The sequence below is a fragment of the Lacerta agilis genome, chromosome 5, assembly GCF_009819535.1.
Source record: "Lacerta agilis isolate rLacAgi1 chromosome 5, rLacAgi1.pri, whole genome shotgun sequence".
In the NCBI taxonomy this organism is placed as follows: Eukaryota; Metazoa; Chordata; class Lepidosauria; order Squamata; family Lacertidae; genus Lacerta; species Lacerta agilis.
This window is the reverse complement of record NC_046316.1, coordinates 72,176,358-72,201,690: the sequence shown is the minus strand read 5'-3', so window position 1 is coordinate 72,201,690 and position 25,333 is coordinate 72,176,358. Positions and strand designations below refer to the sequence as shown.

Genomic DNA, 25,333 nt, shown 5'->3' with positions numbered 1-25,333 from the left:
TGATCAGAAGGTCGGCGGTTCGAATCCCCGCGACGGGGTGAGCTCCTGTTGCTCGGTCCCAGCTCCTGCCCACCTAGCAGTTCGAAAGCACGTCAAAGTTCAAGTACCTAAATAGGTACCGCTCTGGCGGGAAGGTAAACTGTTTCCGTGTGCTGCTCTGGTTCGCCAGAAGCGGCTTTGTAATGCTGGCCATGTGACCCGGAAGCTGTACACTGGCTCCCTCTGCTAGTAACGCAAGATGAACGCCGCAACCCCAGAGTCAGACAAAACTGGACCTAATGGTCAGGGGTCCCTTTACCTAACTTTTCCCTTGGTAGTATATTAGGCGGGTTATCACTGGACCACAGCGTCTGTCATCCCTGACCGTTGGCCATACTGGATGGAGAAGATGGGAGCTTGAGATCATCTCCATAGCTTTCCTGCCCTTGCTGAGATACTATTAAATTATGATGGCAGTTGTTGTGGCAGTCTTCTATGGACACTACAGAAATGGGGAAATCCAACTATGCTAGTGGGACGTGCATGCATCCAGCAAGTAGCCACAACATTTATCAAAGAGCAAAATAATTTAGTGTTGTCATAATGACATGGCTCACCTCCCCTACTCCTGAATTTACTAAGTGGCCTCAGCTAAGTTGGGGAAACTTTTTGGCCCAATAGACCAGAACTTGTGAATTCTTCACTTTCACAACTTGTCTAGCCTCCTACCACAGAGGCAATGCTAGTTACAGACCTGGTGAAACACAACCCTTGTCTGTGGCGATTGGATGTTACAAATCTGTAGGTCTCGTTCAATTTGCTCTAAGCCAGGCATAGGCAACCTTGGCCCTCCAGATGTTTTGGGACTACAATTCCCACTACGGGTCCTGTTAGCTAGGGATCATGGGAGTTGTAGTCCCAAAACACCTGGAGGGCCGAGGTTGCCTATGCCTGGTCTGTTTTCATTTAAAAAAAGGAAGCATCGCTAAAAGCTAGGAATGAGAAAATTGAAGACAACACTATTGTGTCACAACAGTAGTTATCCCAACTTTTACAGGCTTGAAGCTGATCTTGGCTCTTCTCTACAATAGGCTGTAGGAGTGGTAGTTAAGTATGAAGCAGAATGATGTAGTGTTGTTGGCCTAAGGTAAATACCAAATCCTTTAATAAAAATAGATGCTTGAGAGAAGAAACATGGCCTGTCAATAGAGCTTAGTATAGATATATAACAGAGGTCTGGCAGAAACAAGTATCCAATATAAAGGTGACGAGGAATGGTAAATCTGCACTTGATAGCCCATTTAAGCAACCGGCATGAACAGCTGCATGATTTCTTTACTACTACTACTACTAATGCCATAGTTCTCTTGCTTTATTTTTACTATCGGTGATTGCAGGTGTGGCAGAAATAGGCCGCTTCTGAAAGGATCTAATGTAGAAGTAGGAGCTCAGAAGTGCTTTCTGGTTTAAAACTACCACCATCCATTGTGATTTTGCTGTTTGTGTTTAAAAAATTGAATTAGCCACCTTCCCGCCTTCTTAATCTATAAAGGATAGGAGTGGTTGTTTACAGTTTTTTGTGACAAGTTTTGCTTGCCCTGTTTGGACATACCGGTACATCACTCTCAAAGAACTTAAATACAGAAGGTAGCTTCAAAGGCTATACAGTATTTAGTTCCAATTTACTGAATCATTGCTTCTTTTACCAAAGGTGTTTGCATCCCTCCGCTTGGCAGAGTTACCCTGCAGTCTGCTTGCTTGAACACACACACACACACAGCCTTTTCTGCAGCAACCTACAGCAATCTGCTCTTTCAGCTGAGGGCATCATTAGAATAGCCCTACCACACTACAGCTATGAGGAAATTGCTAAATGCACATGTACCATAATGCAGGGGAAACCAGTTCCCAGTTTGTTTTTGTTGAGGAGTCAGTCATACACCCCAGGCAAGGATATTTTTCCTAACAAAAAAGAATTTCTAAACTTAATTCGTTTGAACTGGTAAGGCAGTTACAGGGGAGTACTGTTCCTGTTTCATTTAAATGCCTGAGCATGTGTTTATAGTAGTTATAGTTTTGTCCTGGAGTTCAATAGATTCCTTCCCTGCCTTAAAACAACATGCCTCTTGAATAATGCTACTAGGAGAGAAAGCTATTGCATAAGGCAAGGGCAAAATCAGAACTGGAGTCCTCAATATGGTGCTTGATGGTATCTCACTATCGAGATAGAGCTGTACACTTTCAGAATGGGCAAACAGCCTGCTAGTGGGAAGTACTATATAATAACTTGCACTTTTCTGTATTTGGCAACTCATCTATTTAGAGTGGCTTTCTGGAAACACTATGCACTTTGCAATAATGTACAGGGACATGTTGTAGCTGGATGAATGTAGTTCAGAGTGCTGCAGTGGGCAAGGGTTGATTTTTATTTAATAGATATGACTTCTAAAGTCATCTTTACATATGACCACCCTTCTGAGCCATTGATGTAGTGCTGCGTTAAACACTCATTTTTAATTATATAATCGGGCATGTTAATGGTGCACTAAAACTAACCCAGGCTAACACAGCCCACAGAATAGAAACAAGTCCGGTTCATAACGCTTCATAAAGCCTTGTTTGCACCACTACTCTGTTGATATGGGCAAGGAGTATATTGAGAGAAATATATTCACTTTCATGAAAGGATGGGTGTTAGACTGGTCCTTTGTTGGCAAGGTATGTCCGACAGCATTTGTGTAAGCACTTTGACCACCTTTATGGCAGCCATTGTTTTCTTAAACCAGAAATTTAGTTCCGTTTTAGATCATCTACAGAAGAGAACAACCCAATGGAACTCAAAAGACACACATTTCCCATTCTCCTTTGTACCATATGCCACACCTATGAGCTTACCATTACTATTTACCATACTTAAGTGGAACACAGAACCAGTTTTAGCCCAGCAAAAATGTAATGCCGGAACAGCCCCTATAGCAGATGCTTTTCAGTAATATGTGAGAAAATCTCTTTCACAGGCTCTGCTCTGAAAGCTTGTGCTGATGTCACAGCCTATGGATGCTGAGCAGTAGGTTTGAGGGGGCAGTTTTTACTGCCACTTGACAAAAGTTGAGTAGTGCTATAGGTTTTACCATGATTTCTTTTATTGTGCATGTTCAGTGCCATTTTACAGGTTAACAGTTCAAAGGTTTGCTAGTCCCAAAAGTACACAGAACTGAACATAAGTATCTGCCATGCTATAGGTACTGTGCATAGAAGTCTGGTCAGAAGTCTTCCATAAGGCTGGAATCGACAGAAAAGCAATGTTTTTACACAGATTGCTGCTGCATGTTTTTTTGATGTGCTTACTGTAAGGCCCCTTCACTGTAGCTGCCTTAACCTCTAGTCTTTATTTTAACATAGCAAGCAAAACATGGTAGGGTTTTTTTGGGGAGGGGGGGTGAAAGGAAGAGGTAAAGCACAACAGTCCTATAGGTGTAAGCCTGGAGTATCACGCCAGTCCAGTGTCCTGTTCCCAACAAGTTCTTTTACAGGTTTTGTGCAAGAGGAGAAGATCTGGCTACTGGACACATGATTGGCACAAGGATAAGGATTCATACTCAGAACAACAGCTTTTGCTCAGTTCTTACCTGCGGTACTGCCAACAGCCTTCAGCTGAGCAGTGGGCAAAACTGCTAGCAAGTTTAATTTGACCCTATCTGACTTTCCTAGTTGCTATAGCTGTGAAACACGTCCTTGTATTGCTGTTGTCTGTAGAGCAGATACAAGTGAGTCTACTGGAGGTAGGTGTCAAGTTTTTTCTTGATGTTGTCAAAGCTGTCTGCTCCCATGTAGTCAGCCTGGCCCTGCTCCCATCTCTCTTTGCGCTCTTCTGAGGATATAGCTGGCGGTGACGGCGGCGAGTTTGGCACAGCTGCAGATGAAAGTGACAAGTGGGATATGGCCTCCGCTACCTCTTCCTGAAAAGAGAGAAGACTGAGTGGGAGAGGTACCACTGCATTGTTGTAAGAAGGGGTAAGGCGTAAAGCGACAGCAGCAGGTAGGAAAACCAGCAAGAGATTCCCATGCAAAGCAGCAAGCACCATTTACACAACGAAGGAGCTGTAAAATAATGAAGGGCATATCCAAGTCAACGAGACAGCAGATGGGTAGTTAGCAACAGGTGTAAGTTCTTCATACCTCTCTGCAGAAGCCACAAGAGAAAGCCAGTGTATAGACCAAGCCCGATAGCTGCAACAGTTCATTAGAAAGGTGAAATAGGGGAAACAGAAAGCATAGCTAAAGAACAGATCTTAGACCTTTCTGCAACCCAAAGTTACTGCACTTAACTACTGTTTTCTGTAGACCAAGCTTAAGTGTTCAAAGCTGCACTGCATGCATGAGAAGCTAAAGCCAAGTACCTGTAGTTTTGGCTAGCTAGGACAGGGAAAGGCTAGAGTCATGACAGTTCTAGCTTATCATTATTGAGAATCTGTAGGTAACACCTTTCTAGTTTTATTACAATACAAAAATCAAGATGGCAGGTGCAACCCCACCATTAGAGATAAGCAGATCAACTGCCACTTCTGTTCGCATAAGAGAGCTGATAAAAAATTGCAAGCACATCCGCATGAAAATAACTTTTCGAGAAGTTTGCATTTGTGGTGCTGCCAAGCACTGCAAACAGAACATGAAGTGTCTGGAGGTTTCACACATGAGTCCTAAGCCACCTAAGTTTGAATCTTGCCGAATCTGGATGTTTAAGTGGCAATCTGGATGTCTACTAATTTCACTTCCAAAGCACACAAAGTTAAGAGGCAGAAAACCTACTAGATCTGAAGTTAAAGAGAAAATCCCATTAGTATACAGAACCAAATGATAACTACTGGAGATGCAGGGCTGTATCCACCATCACTCACATTCAATGTATGCCTATTGAAATTAATGACCATGACTTAACTTGGGTCCATTTGTTTCAAAGGGTGTACCGTTGAGTAGAACCTAATTAGATACAACCCATAGTGCTCTGGACCACACCTAACTTGCTTACAGAATGTTAAGTAGCAGTTAGAAAGTGTTACCACCAAGCACTGTGCATGTATGATTAACAGTTTTCCGTAAGCGTTTTGTAATGATCCATGCCAAACAATTCAGTCTAGTGAGTTTCATATGGTTCAGGCCAGTCACCATACAGTACAAGACCTCTCCAAATTGCAATACCGCAGTGTGAAGACAGTGGTTGGAGCCATCCAATCTACACCAATTTGTACACACAGTCCATAAAGAATACTGCTGAATCTTGAAGATTCAAGGCTTACTAGTAACATTCAATCCTACTTTAAGTGCATGCTTCCTTACCCCCTTTTCCTTAACAACCATGTTAGCAGAAACTAGTATTAAACTAATATCTAGTTGTAATACATTTTAGGAATGTGTGGGAGAAAACGTTTACAGAATCTGGTTACTGATCTCTTAATATAGGTAGGCCTTAGCACGATACAGAAGTGTTAAACTTATTCTGGCACCCAACCACTAGTTAACAGTTGCAGCTCCAAGCCAGTGTGCTGCATTAATTAAGGAAAAAGCTAACCCATTTTGGCTGAGGTCATTATCCCCAAGTAGCCTTGTTATTGCAGGACTGCAAGCTGTTTTTGTAGCTATCATGCTAGTTTCAGGCCAAGTAATGGCTTTCTCACAAGCGCAAAGAATGTGATCCTCCTACCCCACCACCCCAACACAATTATCCAGTTAAGACAGAGGTTAAATACATTAAGGAGACATACCGCCTTTACACCAGTAGCTGTATCTTTAACGACACCATGTTGATGTAGCAATGGCAAGATGTTTGTGACGAAGATGTCCCACCACATATTGAGAAACTCTGGATGAATCGCTGTGGGATCTTGAGCATCTTCTTTGACACTTTTTGCTTTGGAGTCATATGCGTAGTTCCAGGGTTTCAGTCTTCCCAGGAAGTGAACCACTTTAGCATTTGTCCCAAACCTACAAAACCATAGAGTTTGAAGGCACTTGTCAGGAGAAGCTCTGCTTGATGGGTGGCTACAGAAGGGAGCACTTTGTCATGGCTCCTCCACACAGGAGTAAACATACCTAATCCGTTCTACAAAAAAAGCAAGACTAGAACTTCATTTTGTATGCATTAAATACAACAAACAATAGTAAGAAACTGTTGTAAGACCACCAGAAAGCCACCACTACATGGACTTCATACAAGTGTTAGGGCAATTGCTCAGCAGGAAACCCCATGTCACCATTTGAAACAGGTAAAATTTTGCACTGAAGCAATAATTCAGTGCCAACAGAAACACTGTTCTATGCCCTGTATTAAGTAGCACACAGTCTGCATAATTCATTCTGCTTCAATTTGTCACGTGAATAGCAAAGAGGTATGTAAGTCATTAGGGCTCCTTCCGACAACCAAGCCTTTAACCGGCCCCATTCTAGCATCTAAACATTTTGCTAGTGTTCACACTGTATAGCATGGCAATACTAATTAGCAGCCTTAGGACTAGAACATTTTTTTAAAAAACCAGAGCCTTAAATCCCTAAAATGCTGGATTTTATGCCGAGTTCTGTACATTTCCTGTGCTTCCACAGCATTACACAATAGAACTCCATCTTTACCATATATACAAATATATGAGTGATTAATAGTTTATCTATTCATAAGCAAAACTGAAACAACCTGAGATAACATGGGGTGGGTGGTTGTTTTTTGCAAGTCTGTGGCTCCCTAGTTATGTAGCAGAAGTTCAAAGAGACTAAAGTGTAAGGGGACCAACTAGGATCTGTGAGCTTCCAAAACTTAACACAGTTTTCATTCGGTTTAGTCTAGAGAGAATTCTAGTATGCCCCATTGTAAGGACGTGGAAAATGGTCCCTATAGACTATTTTTTCCCTCCCCCAAGTTAGAAGTGAGAGCTGCCCATCAAAAACAATGGTGGAATGTAGCATTTTTAGCACCGCAGCTACTGTGCTATATGGACAGTAGCATGTCCACTGAGACAGAAGTTCAAGCACTGCAACTGCATGCTAGCCAATACAGCACAAAGGTCATGCATGCAACCAAGTTCTGAATTTGGTCTGGTAGAGAATCTTGACCAGTGGATTTGGGGGTCAAAATCCAAACCAGGTTCAGCCACATCTCTAACCTCTTATATGAGGGTATGTGGTAGTTATTGGCAAGTTTAAAGCATTTTAGAATTCCGCCCTGCTGAAGGGGTCAGCTGAAAGGGAGAACTGGCTTGCTCAGGCAATTTTACGGCAAGTATCTTCGGAGACATTGGGCGACCAATGTGTGCCACTGAGCTAGAAAACCTCCCCTCTTTGTACTAAATGGGAAAGTTTCAGAGGGAAGGAAGGAAGGAAGGAAGGAAGGACGAACATATTTTTTCCTCTCTCTCAAAACCTCCTGGTTTCAATATACAGGGAACAACCATTTTCTGGGAGACTGCAGATGCATGTGCAACGTTTGACTCCAGAAGCGGGTGAAACGGGCTCATGTGTGACCACTGCAGTGCGCAATGACTGCAAAATACAACCCTGTAATACAAAATGCTAGCTGCCAGTCCCAAACCTAAGCCCTCAACTGCTACACAGGACAAAGCCTTCATAGAATATTTTTTTTTGGGGGGGGGGATGGATCTATCTTCTCTCTCCCTGTCAATCCACTATGAGTTCTAAATATTGTTACTGTTGTTTTATTGCAGGCCGAACAGGCATCACCCATTACAGGCTGAAATTTTGGTGTGTCTCATTGACACATGGGTCCTTTCTGACCAGAGAACAGGGGCGTAATGGACCCCACATGCAAAATAGTCACTGCTATTATTGCAATGATCTGACGGAGGTCCCCAACTTTTCCTTTCTACTAGCAAACTTGGGTGGGTAAATTGCCTGCTTGGAAGCAAAACAAGGCCACCCAGAAAAGAGGCTATGATTTCTACATGAAATCAGATGACTTCCTAGGTGTTCAAAAATACAGGTTTTATAGGGCTTGGCGAGTTTCCAAGATCTACAGAATATTGAGGATATGGAGGTAAGAAAAATACTATTTTTTGTAAGCAAATGTATTTATTTATCCATATAAATTTGTGTCTTAAGATCTTACGGCAGTTAGCAGCAGAAAAATACAAAAATACCTATCTCGATGCCTGCCCTTTGGGAAGGAAACAAGATGTTCAATGGACCTGAAGTCAGGCAGAGCAAGTCTGGAGGTCAAGAGCAGTTAAGCCACTGAATGTTGAAGCTTTCGGTTGAACGTTAAAAAAAAAAAGGAGAGAGAATGAAAGGAATTTGCCTGCTTGAGCCCATGACTGCTTATAGTATCACGGGAGGCAAGCATGGGAAGAATGCATGTTCCAAGGTTAACACTCTTTCCCCTAGCGATGTAGTAACAATACAGCTGAGAGGCTTGTTTCTGAGTACTTTTGCTCTAAAGCATAACGAGGAAAGGTTTAGGGTTAGATGGAAGGGAAATGATGTCCTCTGCAAACCACCTGCAGTACTATATAGGACACCTGTTCCAGGTTAAAGTACCAAAAAATAAAAGAAATGTTATTTAAAAAGGCTTTTCAATTTTGACTTCTCATCTCTTAAGTTGCTTTGGTCGTTTCACATGACAGTTTGCATCTGGGTTATTTCTATAGTTTTCATAGTTCACTGGCCTAGGAGATACTTGAATAATAGTTGACCATAAACCTGGCGAGCTCTTGTATGGAAGCTTCATTTACTTCAATAATTTTACTATAGGGAGTTAGGCCTGCAGCTGGTTGTTGATTCTGGATGAAATTATTATCCCCTCCCTTGTTGACTTCCAGCAGAGTTATAGAATGATTTGGACAGTCTCTCTCTCTCTCAATCTCTCTCTCTCTCTGTGTGTGTGTGTGTACACTGACTAGCCAAAGTGAAGCAATGGAGGGTCAGAGGCGGAACTAGAAAGGCAGCCTATTGGGGTATGTGGGAAGACCGAATGAGCTGTTAGGTATACCATCAGGTCAACTTAGGATTCAAATGGGCAAATCATTTGCCAAGTAACATGCATTCTAGGCCTGCCGTATAGTAATTTGATCCACTGCCAACTGCCTTTTCGCCTGAGCAAAATGCTAAGTTAGCTACCTGAACCTATTTGGAACCTTGACATCACTGCTTGAAGGATTTTATTTAAGAGGCTGAGGTTTGCACCTGTTTTTGATAAATCCCCTTTTCCATTCTAAAAAGCCAGCAGATTAGACGTGATCATAACAGGGTTTAAAATGTCATTCATTCCGTGAGCTGTAACTGCTTGGCACAACTTGAATCCCCTGGGTGGGGACATCTTGTATTCAACTTCATTATCCCTGAAAGCCATGAGTTTCCCAGAGACTCAGGCTTTCAAGCTGTCACTTGAATGGGCAGAGGAACGGCCTTGGGTCCACCAAAAGCAGAGATAACAAACCTGACCTCAAAACAGAAAGGAGGTGGATCATAGGATTCAAGTAAGTCAACAGCTTAAAGACACAACACCACAATACCATACACTGAGCCAGATATTCTCTCTACCAACCACTCAGTACTATGTCTATGTATTCATTCCAGTTTGCATGGGCTTCCAAGAATAAGTCTTCTAATTTTAACCTGACAGTGCTTCATATGATGCTGCGATCACAAGACATTTTGAACCTAAGCCACCGAACACACTGCTTACGTTAGCTGCTCCACAGAACTCTAGTTACTTGATGTTGCCTGGAGACTTGCTCATACAAATCGCTCAGTAACTTCTGGATATTTGAGTGGCATGGGTTAAGATATTTACTTAAACCTTACAATTTCCAGGGAGAATTTAAATCTGGACTCTTTATGGCTGGCATCATAAAGAAATAATTTAGGCTACATCAGGGTTGGAAAATAGATACACCATGCTGTATATGTTTTTGATTAAGACCATATGGTCTATGGCTCTTGTCAAAGGGACTTAAGGCTACGATCCTATACTTATTTACCTGGGAGTAAATCCAACTGAACTAACAGGGCTTACTTCTGAATAGACCCACAGAGGCTAGCAATGTAAGTTTCAAATGTCAGATGCGACTGCATTGTGCATCAAGTCTACTCAAAGGAAAAACAGATTATATTTATATATTTTACACACACACACACACACAGTGCCTCAGTGTCCAACAGCTCACAATATATCCTGAAGTCCTAGACTCTCTCAATATTACCTTTTAAAGAAGGCATTCTCATTACTTTTTCTAACAAAGTATTTTATAGAGTACCCGTACTGCATTTCTGTATGGACACTGCAATGCTCACTTGCCCACATGTTCAGAGGTGGCAACTGAACAGAGCCATTTGTTGTTCTAGCCTATTTCTCTCCCAGCAGTGGCTGGGGTGGGGGTTGAAAGCAGGCCTCTTGAACAGTCCTGTTGGCACTCAGTCTCAAGCTAATGTGGACTACATTTGTGGATGTTTTAGACAATGGGGAAGTATTCAAAAGCGGCTTATGTCTTGCATTACCGGTCCTTTCTATACTGTGACGGTAGGAAGGCTCCTATACTAAGGGTGGGGTGATCTTGGGTCACATGGGATGCAGTTTTAGGATGGGTATTAGCAGCTTTGGAAGGAGCAGGGTCATGGGCACCTCCCACATGGACCAGGGGTTTCAACATTTCATGTGATGGATGTAAAGTAGGCACACTGCAGGACTTCTATGCTATGAAGCAACATCAGGACAAGCACACATAACAAAGATCAGAAAGCTAGGTGAAGCTGTATTACAACTCCCGTTCTTCCTGGCCACTGTGCTAGGCTGGCTGTGGCCAATGGTTCCCCAGTCCTGCCTTTGAAGTTAAGACATCATATTTGTTGTAAACACTGTTGGCCCAGATGGCTGTCACAAGATAAAAAGTGGAAAAGACCTCATACAATCCACCCCCAGCTGTAATCAACATGGCTTAGGTATTTAATTTAGAACAGACTGAAGTCTACCTGTACTAGCCAAGTCAGGCTTACAAATAACTTCCTGTCCTAAATGAGGTATGAACACTTTCATATCAACAGGTCATAATCTCACGTTTCAACTGTATTTGCTCTTGCTTGATGGCACCTTGCAAGAACAAGCAGAGACTAGACTGGTCTCCACTTTGGAAACAGCCTTCACATAATATGAACAGAAGAAACCACATACGTAAGTTGATTTTACACATTTTGTACACTTACGCTTTAAATGCTGGGAGATAGGAGTAGATCGAAATACTGCTTAAGTTATAAATAAATGGCAGGTGCTTGCTGATGTCTGTAGTTGCCCAACTGCTGAAGAAAGTGTTTAATAAACCCTGGTCCCCACCTGAAAGAGAGACACATGGTAAGAGTTTAACAGGGGCCATGACAATGCATAATTTAGAAACCTAACAACAACTCTAAGTACTAGATGTCCCCTTGTCTAATCAAGATGTGTGCAAGCACCAGTGACTCATGAGTTTGTATTCTTGCCTCCAAACTGCTGGCATTTTACCCAAGGCAACTGCTTCAGTGACCTGAGAAAGGGTTGTGTGTGCCATATAGTACGCCTTCTGATTATTTTGAAGTGTGGAAAGCAATAGATAGATGCCACAGGGCCTTGTGTATTGTGCAACTCAGCCTAGCCAATTCTGGAGAGAAGCAAGGCAGCAACTATGATATTGTCAAAGTGGTGTATTGCCCTTAAGTGAGGGGTTTTATTTATGTATTCATTCAGTCAGTCAATTTATATACCACCCTTTATCAGAAGATCCCAGGGTGGTGTACAATATTATAAACAGAACATCAATGATAAAAACGTAATAAAAAACATACTGACAGACAGCTTAATAATAAAAGAGTCATCATAACAACAGTCATCACCCCCCACAGTTCATTGATTATTTAATAGCCTGGGTAAAGGGGAATGTTTTTGTCTGGCGCATAAAGACATGTTGTAATGGCACCAGGTGAGCCTCTCTGGGGAGAGCATTCCACAATCTGGGAGCCACCACAGAAAAGGCCAGTTCCTTTGTTGCCACCCTCTGAAGCTCTCTAGGATGGGGGACATAGAGAAGGGCCTCAGATGACAAGTGCAGGGTCTGGGTCGGTTCATATGAGGCAACACGATCCTTAAGATATTGAGGTCCTGAGCTGTGTAAGGTTTTATAGGTCAACACCTGCACTTTGAATTGAGTCCAGAACTAATTGGCAGCCAGTGCAGTTGTGCCAGGATTGGTGCTATATGTCCAAACCGTCTTATTCTGGTGAGCAATCTGGCCATTGCATTTTGCACCAGCTGAAGTTTCCGAACCGTCTTCAGAGGCAGCCCCACGTATGACATATTGCTGTACAAGAGTTATGCACGCAAACTTTTAATTAGAAAAATCTATATTTTCAAATTGAAACACTATCTTTAGAAGTGTATGTAAGAAAATCAATAAAGCAGATAAAAGTCAGAAACACATGTTTAAAAACAAACATACAAAACTAAATCAGAGATCTGGTGGGGAAAAAAGCGTTTCCAGCAGATATCAAAAACACCTGGGGACATCTGCCTAATGTTACTAAGCAGAGAGTTCCAAAACATAGGTGTCACCATGCTGAAATTTCAACTCTTTGCAAATGTAGAATGAACATTATATGACATTTCTAAAAAGCACATGTTCCACAGATCAAAGCTTTCAGATAGGCACAAATCGGGCCAAGGTAAACAGGTCCCAAATACTTAATGCAGTTGCTCCAGTGACCCAATTAATGACTGTGTTCAGAACTAGAGCCAAAGCCACAGCAAAACTTGGCAGACCCAAGCAGATTTTGTATGCCTGAGACAGAGCTAGGACAGAAACGTCTGAGTTTTAGGTGTAGCCTGGGAAAAATAAAGTTCGTGGCTTTTTAGGCATCCATAATTGTTACAACAGTTGTTACTATTTGGATCAATAACATACTGGCAGACAGCTTCTATTATTAATTATTATTATTATCATTAGTCAATGGTCAGGGATGATGAGAGTTTTAATCTAATGACTTCTGGAGGGCCACAGGTTCCCCACTCCACATCAAATGACAACTGCTCAGATCCATTTCAGTTTAAGGCAGCAGGAATTCTAGATAAGCCAATACATTCTCAACATGCGTTTTACAATAACTAAATGTAGGAACTGTTACACAAGACTGATAGTAGCTTTTAACATTTCATTTACACAACGAGAGACGAACTGTCCACACTACTTAGAAGCTCAGGACTGCAATACTTCAAGGACCGCCTCTCTCCATATGAACCAACCTGCACCTTGCGATCATCACCTGAGGTCCTTCTTCGTGTGCCTCCTTCAAGAGAGGCCCAGAGGGTGGCAACACAAGAACGGGCCTTTTCTGCAATGGCTCCCCGTTTGTGGAATGCTCTCCATAGGGAGGCTTGCCTGGCACCTTCACTACATATCTTTAGGCACCAGGCAAAAACATTCCTCTTCTCCAAGGCCTTTGTCTAATCAGACAATCTATGACCTTTTAAGCTCTCTCTCTCTCTGTGTGTGTGTGTGTGTGGGGAGGGGTATTTCTTTTCTTTTTTCTTTTTTGTTTGTTACTAAGTATTTTTGTGTTTTTATATTGTAAACCACCTTGTGATCCTCGGGTGAAGGACAGAATAGAATTTTTAATAATAAGAACCACCACCTATAAGTTATTGGATATATTGGTTCTGGACACTTAACCCATAAATTCTGACTCTGTCAACTGTATGCCTGCTGGAAATGCCATTTCTGAACTCTGTAGTAGCAAGCATATCCTACTGTTTGGTGTTTGAAGTTTTAAAAGCCCAATGCCCTTTTATGTAGCTGTAAACTATTCCTCTAAAGAGGTGCATTGCATGGTCCCCCCCCCCTCATTAGCAGCAGAAAGATTTGTGAAACGGAATTCTTTCCACATGCTTCCTTTTAAAGAGGCAGATTGAAGTATACTAGGATTGCTTTCTACGGACTCAAGATTACTATTTATACAAGATTATCAAATTCTTACTGAAGTTCTGGTTCAGTCTTTCCTGTTCGTAATCTAGATTCAGGGCTACTTGCTGTCAAGGATTTTATGAAGCTAGGCGAGAAAAGCCTGCAGACACGGCACACGTTTCTAAGGAAATAACAGCTTCATTTCTATTTCTAGTTCCCACAGCAGAAATATGTCGCTCGAGGTTTGCTTTCAAATGTGCCATGGTTAGCACCAGAGTTTACCCATTATAATGTTTCCACTTTGAATGAAATTCAACACACTTGCTTCTCTCTCTCCCCCCCCTCCCCTGGATAAATTCAAAACTATCTTATTATTCCAAAGCCAAATGAGTGAAATACAGTCAGAAAGAACACAACACTTCTACTTGTGTTTTGTTCCAGACAAAACACCATGAAATCGCTATTCTTCTTACTACAAGCCTTCTCAGATCCATGCCAGCTTTACTGGTGCCAGTGCTTAAGTTACAGCGCAGACAGTAAAGTCATTCAAAAGTATAGTCCCAAATAACTCTTGCTATTTGACATGGGTACTTTATTTTGCACTCCCTGTTATTTTTCATTCATTGGAACAAATGCATCTAGTGAAAAGCAACTGAATTCAGGACAAGAACTGCCTCTTAGGACTTTCTCTTAGCTTCCACTGACCAACGCAAGCAATTCTGAAAGTTAGAAAGTAACTTTAGTAGCAAGTCTAATCTATGAGAATGCAGCCCTAGAATGCTTTTTCCCTTGCTCCAGACTAGCTAGGGATTGCATTCCCATGGTAATCCATTCATGGTGGTGTCAGTATCTAGTCTACATGTATATTTTATAGCAAACTGGAGCCAAGTCAACTGTGCAGCTATGAACAGAAGCAAGGCTTTTGCTTCTAAGTAGTGTAAATAGCCTTTCCCTAGGCAGAGTTCCCATGTACTTGAACCATCCAATATAATTGCAAATTCAGTCGAACAACCATCATCTTCACCATTTCCTACACAGATAATTTTGTTAAAGAACAAATGCATTCCATCACAAGCAGCAGAGTTTAGCCTTGTTAACAATGAAAATGATGCTACACAAACAACAAGCAAGCTCAGGGGTGTCACCCAATGTGGAATGTCTAATTTGTGTGACTTCTTGAGCCCTGGAGGCTCTTTCCTACTGCACTCTCTTGCTTGCAATACGTTATGGCCCTGTTGGGTGTGTCCATGCAAGTGGTTAGCCTAAGGAAGAAAGGCTTATAAATGCATCCTTAAAAAGGTAAAGGTACCCCTGACTGTTAGGTCCAGTTGCGGACGACTCTGGGATTGTGGTGCTCATTTCGCTCTATAGGCCGAGGGAGCCGACGTTTGTCCACAGACAGTTTCTGGGTCATGTGGCAGGCATGACTAAGCCGCTTCTGGTGAACCAGAGCAGCGCACGGAAATGTCGTTTACCTTCCCGCCGGAGCAGTACCTATTTATCTACTTGCACTTTGACGTGCTTTCGAACTGCTAGGTGGGCAGGAGCTGGGACTGAACAACGGGAGCTCACTCCGTTGTGGGGATTCGAACTGCAACTGCTGACCTTCGAACCGCTGACCTTCCGATCGGCAAGCCCTAGGCTTTGTGGTTTAGACCACAGCGCCACCTGCGTCCCTTAAATGCATCCTTGTTGTTCAGTCGTGTCCGACTCTTCGTGACCCCATGGACCAGAGCACGCCAGGCACGCCTATCTTTCACTGCCTCCCTTATCCTTATCTCCTAGCAAAATGGTTTCCCTTCAAGGTTCAAGCAAGCCTAGTGCACCTTCACATTAAGCTAGCCTTCCCCTAGGTGATTCTGCTTCCCCAAGTTCAGGTTCTCTTTTTCCCAACAAATACTCAATATCCCATACTTTTTGAGCATACTCAGTCCACATTGGACCTTTGTTGGGGGGGGGGGTCCTTCATTCTTTTTAACTTTTGTAAATGTCAGGGTTGCTCTTCTACAATAATTCTGTTCACTACAGCCATTGTGGAGCCACCATCTGGCAAGCAAGATGAATAACAAACCTCTCCCCACCCAATCTTTATGATGTGGAAGTTACAAAGGATGGTCCTAGCAATTGCTTGGTGATCCTGGTCTCCTCCCCATGTCCAAAGTTGGGAGGAAGGTTGCAGAACCAAGGCACCTCGGGGCTGAAAACTGGCAGCTGATCTTCCCCGACAGCCTTTTCTGTTTGCTTGGTCACTGAAGGTGCTCTTCCCCATCAGCTCTTACAGTAGAGGCTGCCTAACGGCACTCGAGGTAACTTCAAGCTGGAACACACCCTGCCTGGAAAAGGCTGGAGTGTGCAAATGTTTGACTTGGCAACACAAATAGTAACTTTCCCCTCTTGTTTCCCATTAGCTCCAGTCTTGTCTCTACCCAAGTTCACTCTTAGAAGCAGTAATTACCTTTTGGTCCATCCAATCCTATAATGGATGTTTGAACCCTTGTGTTAAGTAGCATGGCTGCAGATATATGTTTCAGAGTGGTCTGAATGAAAAAAAATTCCTCTCTACCACTCTTCTCTGCCGGGGATTGAATTGGTTCCAAAATAAATAAATAAATGACTGAAACTTTTAGAAGCATTTTGAAGACCTGGAATATTATTTTAACCTTCTTACTATGTACACTGAGAGTTAGTAGGTTTTAGTAGGACAGTGGAGACCATGGTTCATATCTCCACTCACCCATGAAGCTGGTTGTGATTCCTTGGGCCCATCACCTTCCCACAGGATACTCTACCTAACAGGTTTGTTGTGAAGATAAAAAATAGGGGGTGGGTACAATGTTTGCTACCTTGAATCTCTTTGAGGAAAATGGGATATCATGCAATATAGATATGATGAGAAGGGAGATATAAACATATAACAGAAACTATTTTAACGTTTGTTTAAAAGCTTGGCTGAAGTATTTATAATGGTGAAATATTATTCCCACAACAGGATTCAACAAGTCAATCATGAGTGATTTGTTAGATGTATTAGCCAGGGACGAGGGCAAGTATTCAAAAGGCAGGAGTGAACTTGAAACGCAACCTCCCCCTGCTCAAATAAGCTGTCTGAAGCTATATATAACATAGCTCTACACCTCTGAGTTGTAGCTGCAGACAGAAGTGCTCAACTTCCATTGACAAGGCAGTTGCATTTTTCTCCTTATCTGCATCTTTGGAGATAAGAAAGGCGTAAATCAGGCTTCCTCAAACTTGGCCCTCCAGGTATTTTGAGACTACAATTCCCATCATCCCTGACCACTGGTCCTGCTAGCTATGGATCATGGGAGTTGTAGGCCAAAAACATCTGGAGGGCCAAGTTTGAGGAAGCCTGGTGTAAATGCCTTCCAGCCTTAATCTGACAATTTACTGCAAAGAACTTCATGAGCAGGTATTCTGGGTGACTATAGTGTGTTTGAAAATGTGGTACCCCGGAACTTCCGGTTAGGTGCCGAGTCAATGGCGGACGGGAGTCCGATGGCTCCGTCCTCCGCTAGGCGATAGGGATTTCCGTGCCTGCGCCGCGGGTCCCTTAAAGCCACGGGAAGAGCGTCCCGTGGACCGACGGCTTCGTGGGTCCCAGACGTGCTGTCTCCGCTCCTGATTGACCCTCGTAAGGGGGAAAACCAGGCGAGCGGAGCCCCAGCACGGGACTGAAGAAGCGACTGCCTGCGGAGGATCAAAGCAGCGATCCCGCCAGACCCGAGCACCCGGCACTTCCTACACAGAATCTTACAAAGAAACTCTGTAAGTTAAAGAATTGGATTACTTTACAAGTTTAAAGAGAACTGCTTGCAGAGGAAATTGCAAAAGGAAGCCTGTTCCCTTTGTACTGTTTGAGCGAGCTTGGTAGCGCTAAAAGATCAAAGCCGCGACTAACGGGAAAGTTTTGCGAACTCTGCCAAACTTTTTAAAAGTGGTTTAAAAGTTGCTTAAAGGTTGTTTAAAGACTTAAAAACAGTTGATATGGCAAAAGAAGATGCCCCTCACCCTCTGGATTAGGATTCCGGGTCAGTAGCGGGCTGTGATATATTGTTGCCATTTTTTCTTTGTTGGTGTCTCAGTGACTGTTTACCAGTGGAGACATTTTGACTTCTTTGTAACCAGATACAAGTTACTCTATGGACTTTGGTGGTAACACTGCAAGTTAGGAACTGTTACTGACTTGGGCTATATGAAAGTGGACTCTTCTTGGCTTTAAGGAATTTATATTTTGGAAAACTTAAACTCTTTGCCTAAAAGTTGGATTTTTGGGACTGGTGTGGGTTCCTGGCTCAGCAGTCTCTTTGTTCTCAGAACTGAGCTGCTGGCCACCTGGTGTTTACTTTTGGGACTGTTGGCCTTCTGCTGTGAATGTCTGAGATTGTTACCACAGCAACTGGAGTGACCTTGAGATTACAGCTGCAGAGCCCATAGGGAATGGAAACTAGATCTAAAGGAACTGGCTCTGAAAAAAGAAAAGGCTCTGTTTCCCTAACTCTACAGGAACAAATGGAGAAATTGGTTGTTAGTGTGGCAGAAATTGCAGCAGGACTGAAAAGCGTTACTGATGGGTTGAAGCAAACACAAGATCAAGTTTCATCAGGAAATACAGCAGTGAACTCAGCAATAGAAAAATTACAAGCTGACATAAAAGCTGATATTAGAAATTCTACGCAGACCCTAGAAAAATCTATTGGGCAAATTGAGGAGAATGTAAGGAAGAATAGAGAAGAGATTAATAGGATTGGGCAAGAGGTGACCACCTTGAAAAAGGACTCAGAGGAAATTAAAGTGGTCAAGGAAAAAATAAAAAAGGTGGAGGAAAAATTGGACAATTTAGATTTGGAGCAGATAGAGAATATTGGAACACGACAGAGGTCTGTTGAAGAGTCTCTCGCGTTTCTGCAACTACATCAAAGAGAGGGCAACATCCGCCTAAGGGGTCTTCCAGAATTGGAAGGGGAAGACCTAAAAGCTTATATAGTGAAGTTATTCTCAGGATTTTGGGAGATAGAAGAAATCAACGTCTCAGCGCGCATAGTGAAGGCCTTCAGATTTGGTCCAAGAGGCTCCAGAGGAAAGAAAAGCAACAAAACAGTCAGTGACTGTTTGATTGTGCTACACGATCGATACGACAGGGACTATTTTCTGGACTTGCATTATAGAAACAACCTGGTGGTAGAGCAGAATAAAGTAATTTTTTATAAGGATATCCCCAGATTTTTCCTTGACAAAAGAGTTCCTTACAACGATTTGGCAACTGAGCTCAGAAAAAGGAAAATTCCCTTCAGTTGGGAATTTCCAGAAGGCCTGGCATTTACGTTTGAAGGAAAAAAGATAAGAATAAGGTCCCTGGCGGAGAAGCAAAAGTTTTTGGACAAGCACCTGGAACAATTTAAAGGCACACCACTCGATCCAGCACAACTTTACAGGTTCCCAGAGGTATTTCCACCACCGCCGGGACTACCAAGTCTACCAAGTCCAAGCCAGGATCCAGAGAAAGATAAGAAAGGAGAAGCAACTGGAGGAGAAGACTAAAGAAAGGAAAATGGCGCTCAAGTTAATGACATGGAATGTCCGGGGATTGAATCAGAGACCAAAGAGACGCAGAGTGTTTTACAGCATAGAAAAGAAGAATTTGGATATAATATGCTTACAGGAAACCCACATAGCCCGACGTCATAGAAGATTACTACAGAATAAAAAATTAGGCCAAGAGTTTATATCATCGGATAAGGTCAAGAAGAGAGGAGTAGTGATATATGCAAAGGAGAAATATAGCCCAAGACAGCTTTTTAAAGATGAAGAAGGGAGATACATCGCAATTGAAATCAATATACAAGGCGAAAATTTTTTGATTCTGGGACTCTACGCACCAAATGATGGAAAGTCAATTTTTTATAAGAAAATACATGATCTGCTGTTGGACTATTTGGATTACAAATTAGTTTGCCTTGGAGACTTCAATGGTGCAGTTTCCACATTAATGGATAGATCTCAAAGAACCAAACTAACGAACGATGGGAAACTCCCAAAGACTTTTTTCGAAATGGTGGATAATTTGAATTTGGTGGATTCTTGGAGATTAAAAAACCCTACAGATACAGAGGCAACTTACTTTAGTGAACCTCAGCAGTCATGGTCGAGGATAGATTATATTTGGATTTCGAATGAATTGGCTCCAAAAATACAAAAGGCAGAAATTGGCCCCAAAACTCTTTCAGACCATAATCCGGTACAGTTAAATCTAAAAATGATTTCCAAGGATTCTTTTAGATGGAGAATGGATGACGCTTTGATGAGAGACACCAAGCTAGTAGAAAGAGCGGCGAAAAAGATGAAAGAATACTTTCAGATAAATTGGAGTTCCGAAGTGGAGAAAAGAATTGCTTGGGATGCAAGTAAAGCTGTAATGAGAGGATTTCTCATTAGTGAAAAAGCAAAAAAGAAGAGACAACAAAATGCAGAAATGGAGAGAATATTGAAATCAATTAAAGAAAAGGAAAAAGAACTAAGAGGACATCCCAGATGTGTTAAAATTCAAAAAGAAATTAAATACTTGCAATCCCAATATGCCAATATAATGAATCAGGACATTGAATGGAAAGTGAAAATGATGAAGCAAAGAACATTTGAATCGGCCAATAAGTGTGGAAAACTACTAGCTTGGCAATTGAAGAAAAGACAAAAGGTAAATGTCATCAATACTTTGGTAGTAAATGGAAAAAACGTGGAGAAACCGGAGGAAATCAGATGGTGCTTCCAAAGATTCTATAAGCAACTGTACAAGGAGGAGAAGATAGATGAAGCAGAAATAGACCGATTTCTGGAAAAGAACGGATTGCAAAAAGTCCCAGAGGAAAAATTAGTTACTCTCAACCACCCAATATCGACACAGGAGATAGAAGATGCAATAAACAACATGCAATTAGGGAAGGCCCCAGGACCGGATGGATTAACAGCAAAATATTATAAGACATTGAAAGATTGGCTATCGCAGCCGTTAAGAGAAATTTGCAACAAGATACTAGAAGGAGATAGGGCACCAGAGACGTGGAAGGAAGCCTTTATCACACTGATTCCAAAACTAGATACTGATAAGACTCAAATGAAAAATTATCGTCCAATATCCCTTTTGAATGTGGATTATAAAATTTTTGCAAATGTATTGGCTACAAGGCTGAAAAGAGTGTTGAAAGATTACATACATAGAGACCAAGCAGGTTTCTTGCCAGGTAGACAAATTAGTAATAATACGAGAATTATTGTGGACATTTTAGAAAAATTGGAGAGAAACATAAATACAGATGCGGCACTATTGTTTGTTGATGCAGAGAAAGCATTTGATAAAGTTTCTTGGACATTTATGAAAAAGAATTTGGAAAGGATGGGAGTTGGTGAAAAATTCTTGAATGGCATTAAGGCCATTTATACAGAACAAAAAGCTAAAGTAATAGTAAACAGTGTGATATCGGAGGAGTTTGAAGTTGAAAAGGGAACTAGACAAGGGTGCCCTATCTCCCCTTTACTTTTTATTACGGTCCTGGAAGTCCTCCTAAATATGATACGAAAGGACAAACAGATAAAAGGAATTCGTGTGGGAGAGAAGGAATACAAACTACGCGCCTTCGCAGACGATTTGATGTTATCCCTGCAGGAACCGGAAAGCAGTGTCCCCAGAGCCTTGGAAATAATTGAACAATTTGGACTTGTAGCTGGTTTCAAATTAAACAAGCAGAAAACCAAAGTTTTAGGAAAAAATATGAGTGCAGAACAAATTCAAAGAATACAGGAAGGCACTGGCCTCAATTTTGTCAAAACAGTAAAATATCTAGGTATCAATCTCACAACCAAGAATCTGAACCTGTACAAGGACAACTACGAAAAACTGTGGATGGAAATAAAGAAAGACATGGAGATATGGACAAGATTGAAATTGTCGTTAATGGGAAGAATTGCCGTGATAAAAATGAATGTCCTACCAAGGATGCTGTTTTTATTCCAAGCCATACCAATTTTGGACAAACTGGATTGTTTTAAGAAATGGCAAAAGGACTTATCAAGGTTTATATGGCAGGGCAAAAAGCCAAGAATCAAGTTTAAGATTTTAACAGACTCTAAAGAGAGAGGAGGCTTTGCCCTGCCGGACTTAAGACTTTATTTTGAAGCAGCGGCCTTTTGCTGGTTAAAGGACTGGTTCAAACTAGAGAATGTTGATGTATTGGACTTGGAAGGATATGATAATATGTTCGGTTGGCATGCATACCTTTGGTATGACAAGGCTAAGATCCACAGAACTTTTAAGTCTCACATAGTCAGAAAATCCTTGTACCAGGTCTGGATTAGATATAAAGACTTGTTAGAGAGAAAGACCCCTAGATGGATCTCTCCAGTGGAGGCCAAAGCCTATAAGAGACCGAATATGTCTGCAAATTGGTTAAGATATATGGACATATTGCAGCAGGAAGGGGACTCTTTTAAGTTAAAAAGCTACGACCAAGTGAAAAGTCAGGTCCCCGACTGGTTGCATTATCATCAGGTACATGAAACATTTAAAATGGACAAAAAAGTTGGTTTTCAAGTAGAAAAATCAAAACTGGAAACAGAATTGATAGAATCGAACTTTAAAAACCTTTCCAAAATGTATAATCTATTGCTAGAGTGGCATACGAAAGATGAACTGGTTAAATCGTCAATGATAAGTTGGGCGAAAGATATAGGACATAATATTATGATGGATGACTGGGAGGGATTGTGGCAAAAAGGTATTAAATTTACGGCTTGTCATAGTTTAAGAGAAAACATAATGAAAATGGTTTACAGATGGTATTTGACACCAGTTAAAATAGCTAGGATGAATACCAAAATGTCAGATGTATGTTGGAAATGTAAACATGCGAAAGGTACCTTTTTTCATATGTGGTGGTTGTGCCCAGCGGTGAGTGCTTTCTGGGATAAGATTTATAATGAACTCAAGAAGGTAATGAAGGTTACCTTTTGTAAGAAACCAGAGGCATTCCTTCTGAGCATAACTAATGAAGAGATACCCAGTCAGGATAGAGTGTTTTTTATGTATGCCACAACAGCAGCTAGAATCTTATTGGCAAGAACATGGAAAGGCGAAGAGATACCAACGGTGGAAGAATGGCAGATGAAGATGATGGAATATATGGAACTCGCAGAACTGACCGCCAGAATCCGGGACCAGAGGGAGGAGAAGGTGTCACGAGATTGGAAGAAATTTAAAGACTATTTAGTTAAATCAGTGAAATTGAATATTTGAGCAGAATCAAATAGAATAGCGGCTTTAGCAGGTATATGTTAGATAAAATTGTTATTAAGATTTTTTGGTGTGAAAGATCTAATTGTCAGAAAATGTGTTAAGATTTGGTGTTTAAGTTAAGATATGATTAAGTAAAGTAAAGCGCATTAAAAATTGAGTAAATGTGAATAGAACAAGATACAAAGCTACCTAGAAGATATAAATGATTTTGAAGACAGTGGAGGGAATGGGGGAAGTCCCCCAAAATAGAGAAGATAGTAACAAGAGAAGTAAGAGGATAAGTGTTAGTTTATAGGTTTGTATATGTTTCTTTTTATTGTGATTGTTGGATTGTGTTTTTGTGTTGTGCTTATGCATTGTATTTTTGTATTGTTAATGTTGTTGTTTATGCTATGTTTTTCCTTTGTCTTAATAGAAAATAATAAAATCTTATAAAAAAAAAAGAAAATGTGGTACCCCACTTCCTGATATGGGTGCATTATGCAAAAGGCATTATGGCACTCCCAACTCTCTACATGCTAGTTTTGGTCTAGTTTTGGAACTGGTTTTTCCACACTGTTCTGCGATGGTCAAAATAGGGTTCCCCGTGACTAGTCCATTCTCCCAGCAGATATATAATGGCACTTCCACAGCAAAGGAGCAACCAGTGAGATTTCCCTTCTACTTCTGTTCTCCAAAGCATCTGCAACACTTCCTATTGAACTACTGAGCGACTGACTTTTTATAAGCTAAAGCCATCCAAAAGTAGCCATGCTTTAAAATATAAATTCGCCTGTTTTAATTATTTACTTGTTGGCCCACGCCATAACTCGGGTTCCATGTCCGGTAAGAAAGCTGGCAGAACTAGGAAATAAAGCAGCAATGGTTTTACATGGAACAGAACCACAAGACCCACTATCAGATATATGAAAGCTCTTGGCAGTTAAAGGAAAAATCTGAAGCTTTAAAAGACTCTCTCCTTGTAGTTATTTCAATCAAATACAGACATCCGATTTATCGACAGATTACCTACTTCCCTCTGACTGCACTTCAGTCAATTTAAGGAAATCTTATTAATGTTTCATACATCCATTGAACTAAAACCCCAATCTATAGAAAGCTTCCAAAAAGCACAGTCGTTCAAGCATTAAATATTTCCTACATAGTGGTGGTTGTTTTTTCGTTTTGTTTTTTGAGTCACAGTACAACATCCTCAAAGTATTTTTTTTTTTAAAAAAAAAAATTGCTCTTCCCAAAACTGCTCAGAACCAGTTAGGCACATACCATCAAAGCTGCCTTTCTCTGTGGCAAGTTGTAACAGTTGATCGAATGTTTCAATGGAAGGCCGATAGACAAAAACTCCTGAATTGAAACAGTCTGGCCAGCCTGGATCTGGTGCTGCAGAAAGCTCTTCTCTTTCAAAAAGCTCATCAATATTTGACAAAACCTAGCAGACAGGAAGAAGTTTGGGGGGTACAAATTTAGTATTCCAGCCGTGAATGCAATGATATAAGTCCCCTTTCTCAGAGTACTGCACAGTTTAAGACTTGCTACCTGGAGATGGTTTTCCCCTGGGGGAAAGTACATTTCACTCTGTGCAGTCAATCTCCCAAGAACTTCTGCCATGTTGCCTTACTTGCCCAAGCTTTACAGTGTTGAGGGGAAACTGTTTTCTAGACAATGAAGACACTTCTGGGATTCTGTGCAGGCTGCTTCCATTCTTAGGATGACATCACTGCCCATATACTGGCAGAGGAAGGAGATGCTGCTGGCACAAAGCAGCTGGGTGCATTCAACGCTGTGGGTTAAGTTTAGCTTCTCTTGCAGCATGCTGGCGAGCACACAGGTCTCAAGTCATGCATGGCAAAACAACGTTTTAATAATACACATACGACTTAAGTTGCTGCAAAAATATCCACCTGAAACTTTAAGAGATCCAGCAAACAAATGTGTTCTTAAACAAGTAGCACATACCATTGTGTCTGCATCCATGAAAACGCATTTTGAGTACTGTATTAGTTCCCAGCAATGGAGTTTTGTCAATGTAACACCAAGCTCAGGCCTTTTCAACAGTGCAAGATGGGCTGAGTCACCGCTGTCCAAGACATCCACTGGCTTTACTTCATCGAAAACTTTTTCCAATACTTTCCTA

General features: G+C 41.5%; 1 protein-coding gene across 4 annotated transcripts in view; it reads right to left on the bottom strand.

Annotated features, from left to right (window-relative positions):
• Window positions 1-3,100: 3,100 nt before the first annotated feature.
• The window catches only part of GYG1 (glycogenin 1), a 36,345-nt gene continuing 14,112 nt past the window's right edge, over window positions 3,101-25,333 (bottom strand). Inside the window, exons 3-9 of one of the 4 annotated variants that reach the window (XM_033150411.1) lie at window positions 25,156-25,330; window positions 24,466-24,628; window positions 23,992-24,045; window positions 11,179-11,305; window positions 5,742-5,961; window positions 4,159-4,209; window positions 3,101-3,938 (exon numbers count right to left, since the gene is read on the bottom strand). In XM_033150411.1, coding sequence (XP_033006302.1) covers window positions 3,753-3,938; window positions 4,159-4,209; window positions 5,742-5,961; window positions 11,179-11,305; window positions 23,992-24,045; window positions 24,466-24,628; window positions 25,156-25,330 — 976 coding nt within the window. In that variant the 3' untranslated portion in view covers window positions 3,101-3,752. The remainder of the gene's footprint in view (window positions 3,939-4,158; window positions 4,210-5,741; window positions 5,962-11,178; window positions 11,306-23,991; window positions 24,046-24,465; window positions 24,629-25,155; window positions 25,331-25,333) is intronic. The other 3 variants (XM_033150412.1, XM_033150413.1, XM_033150414.1) reach the window with 3 other exon arrangements.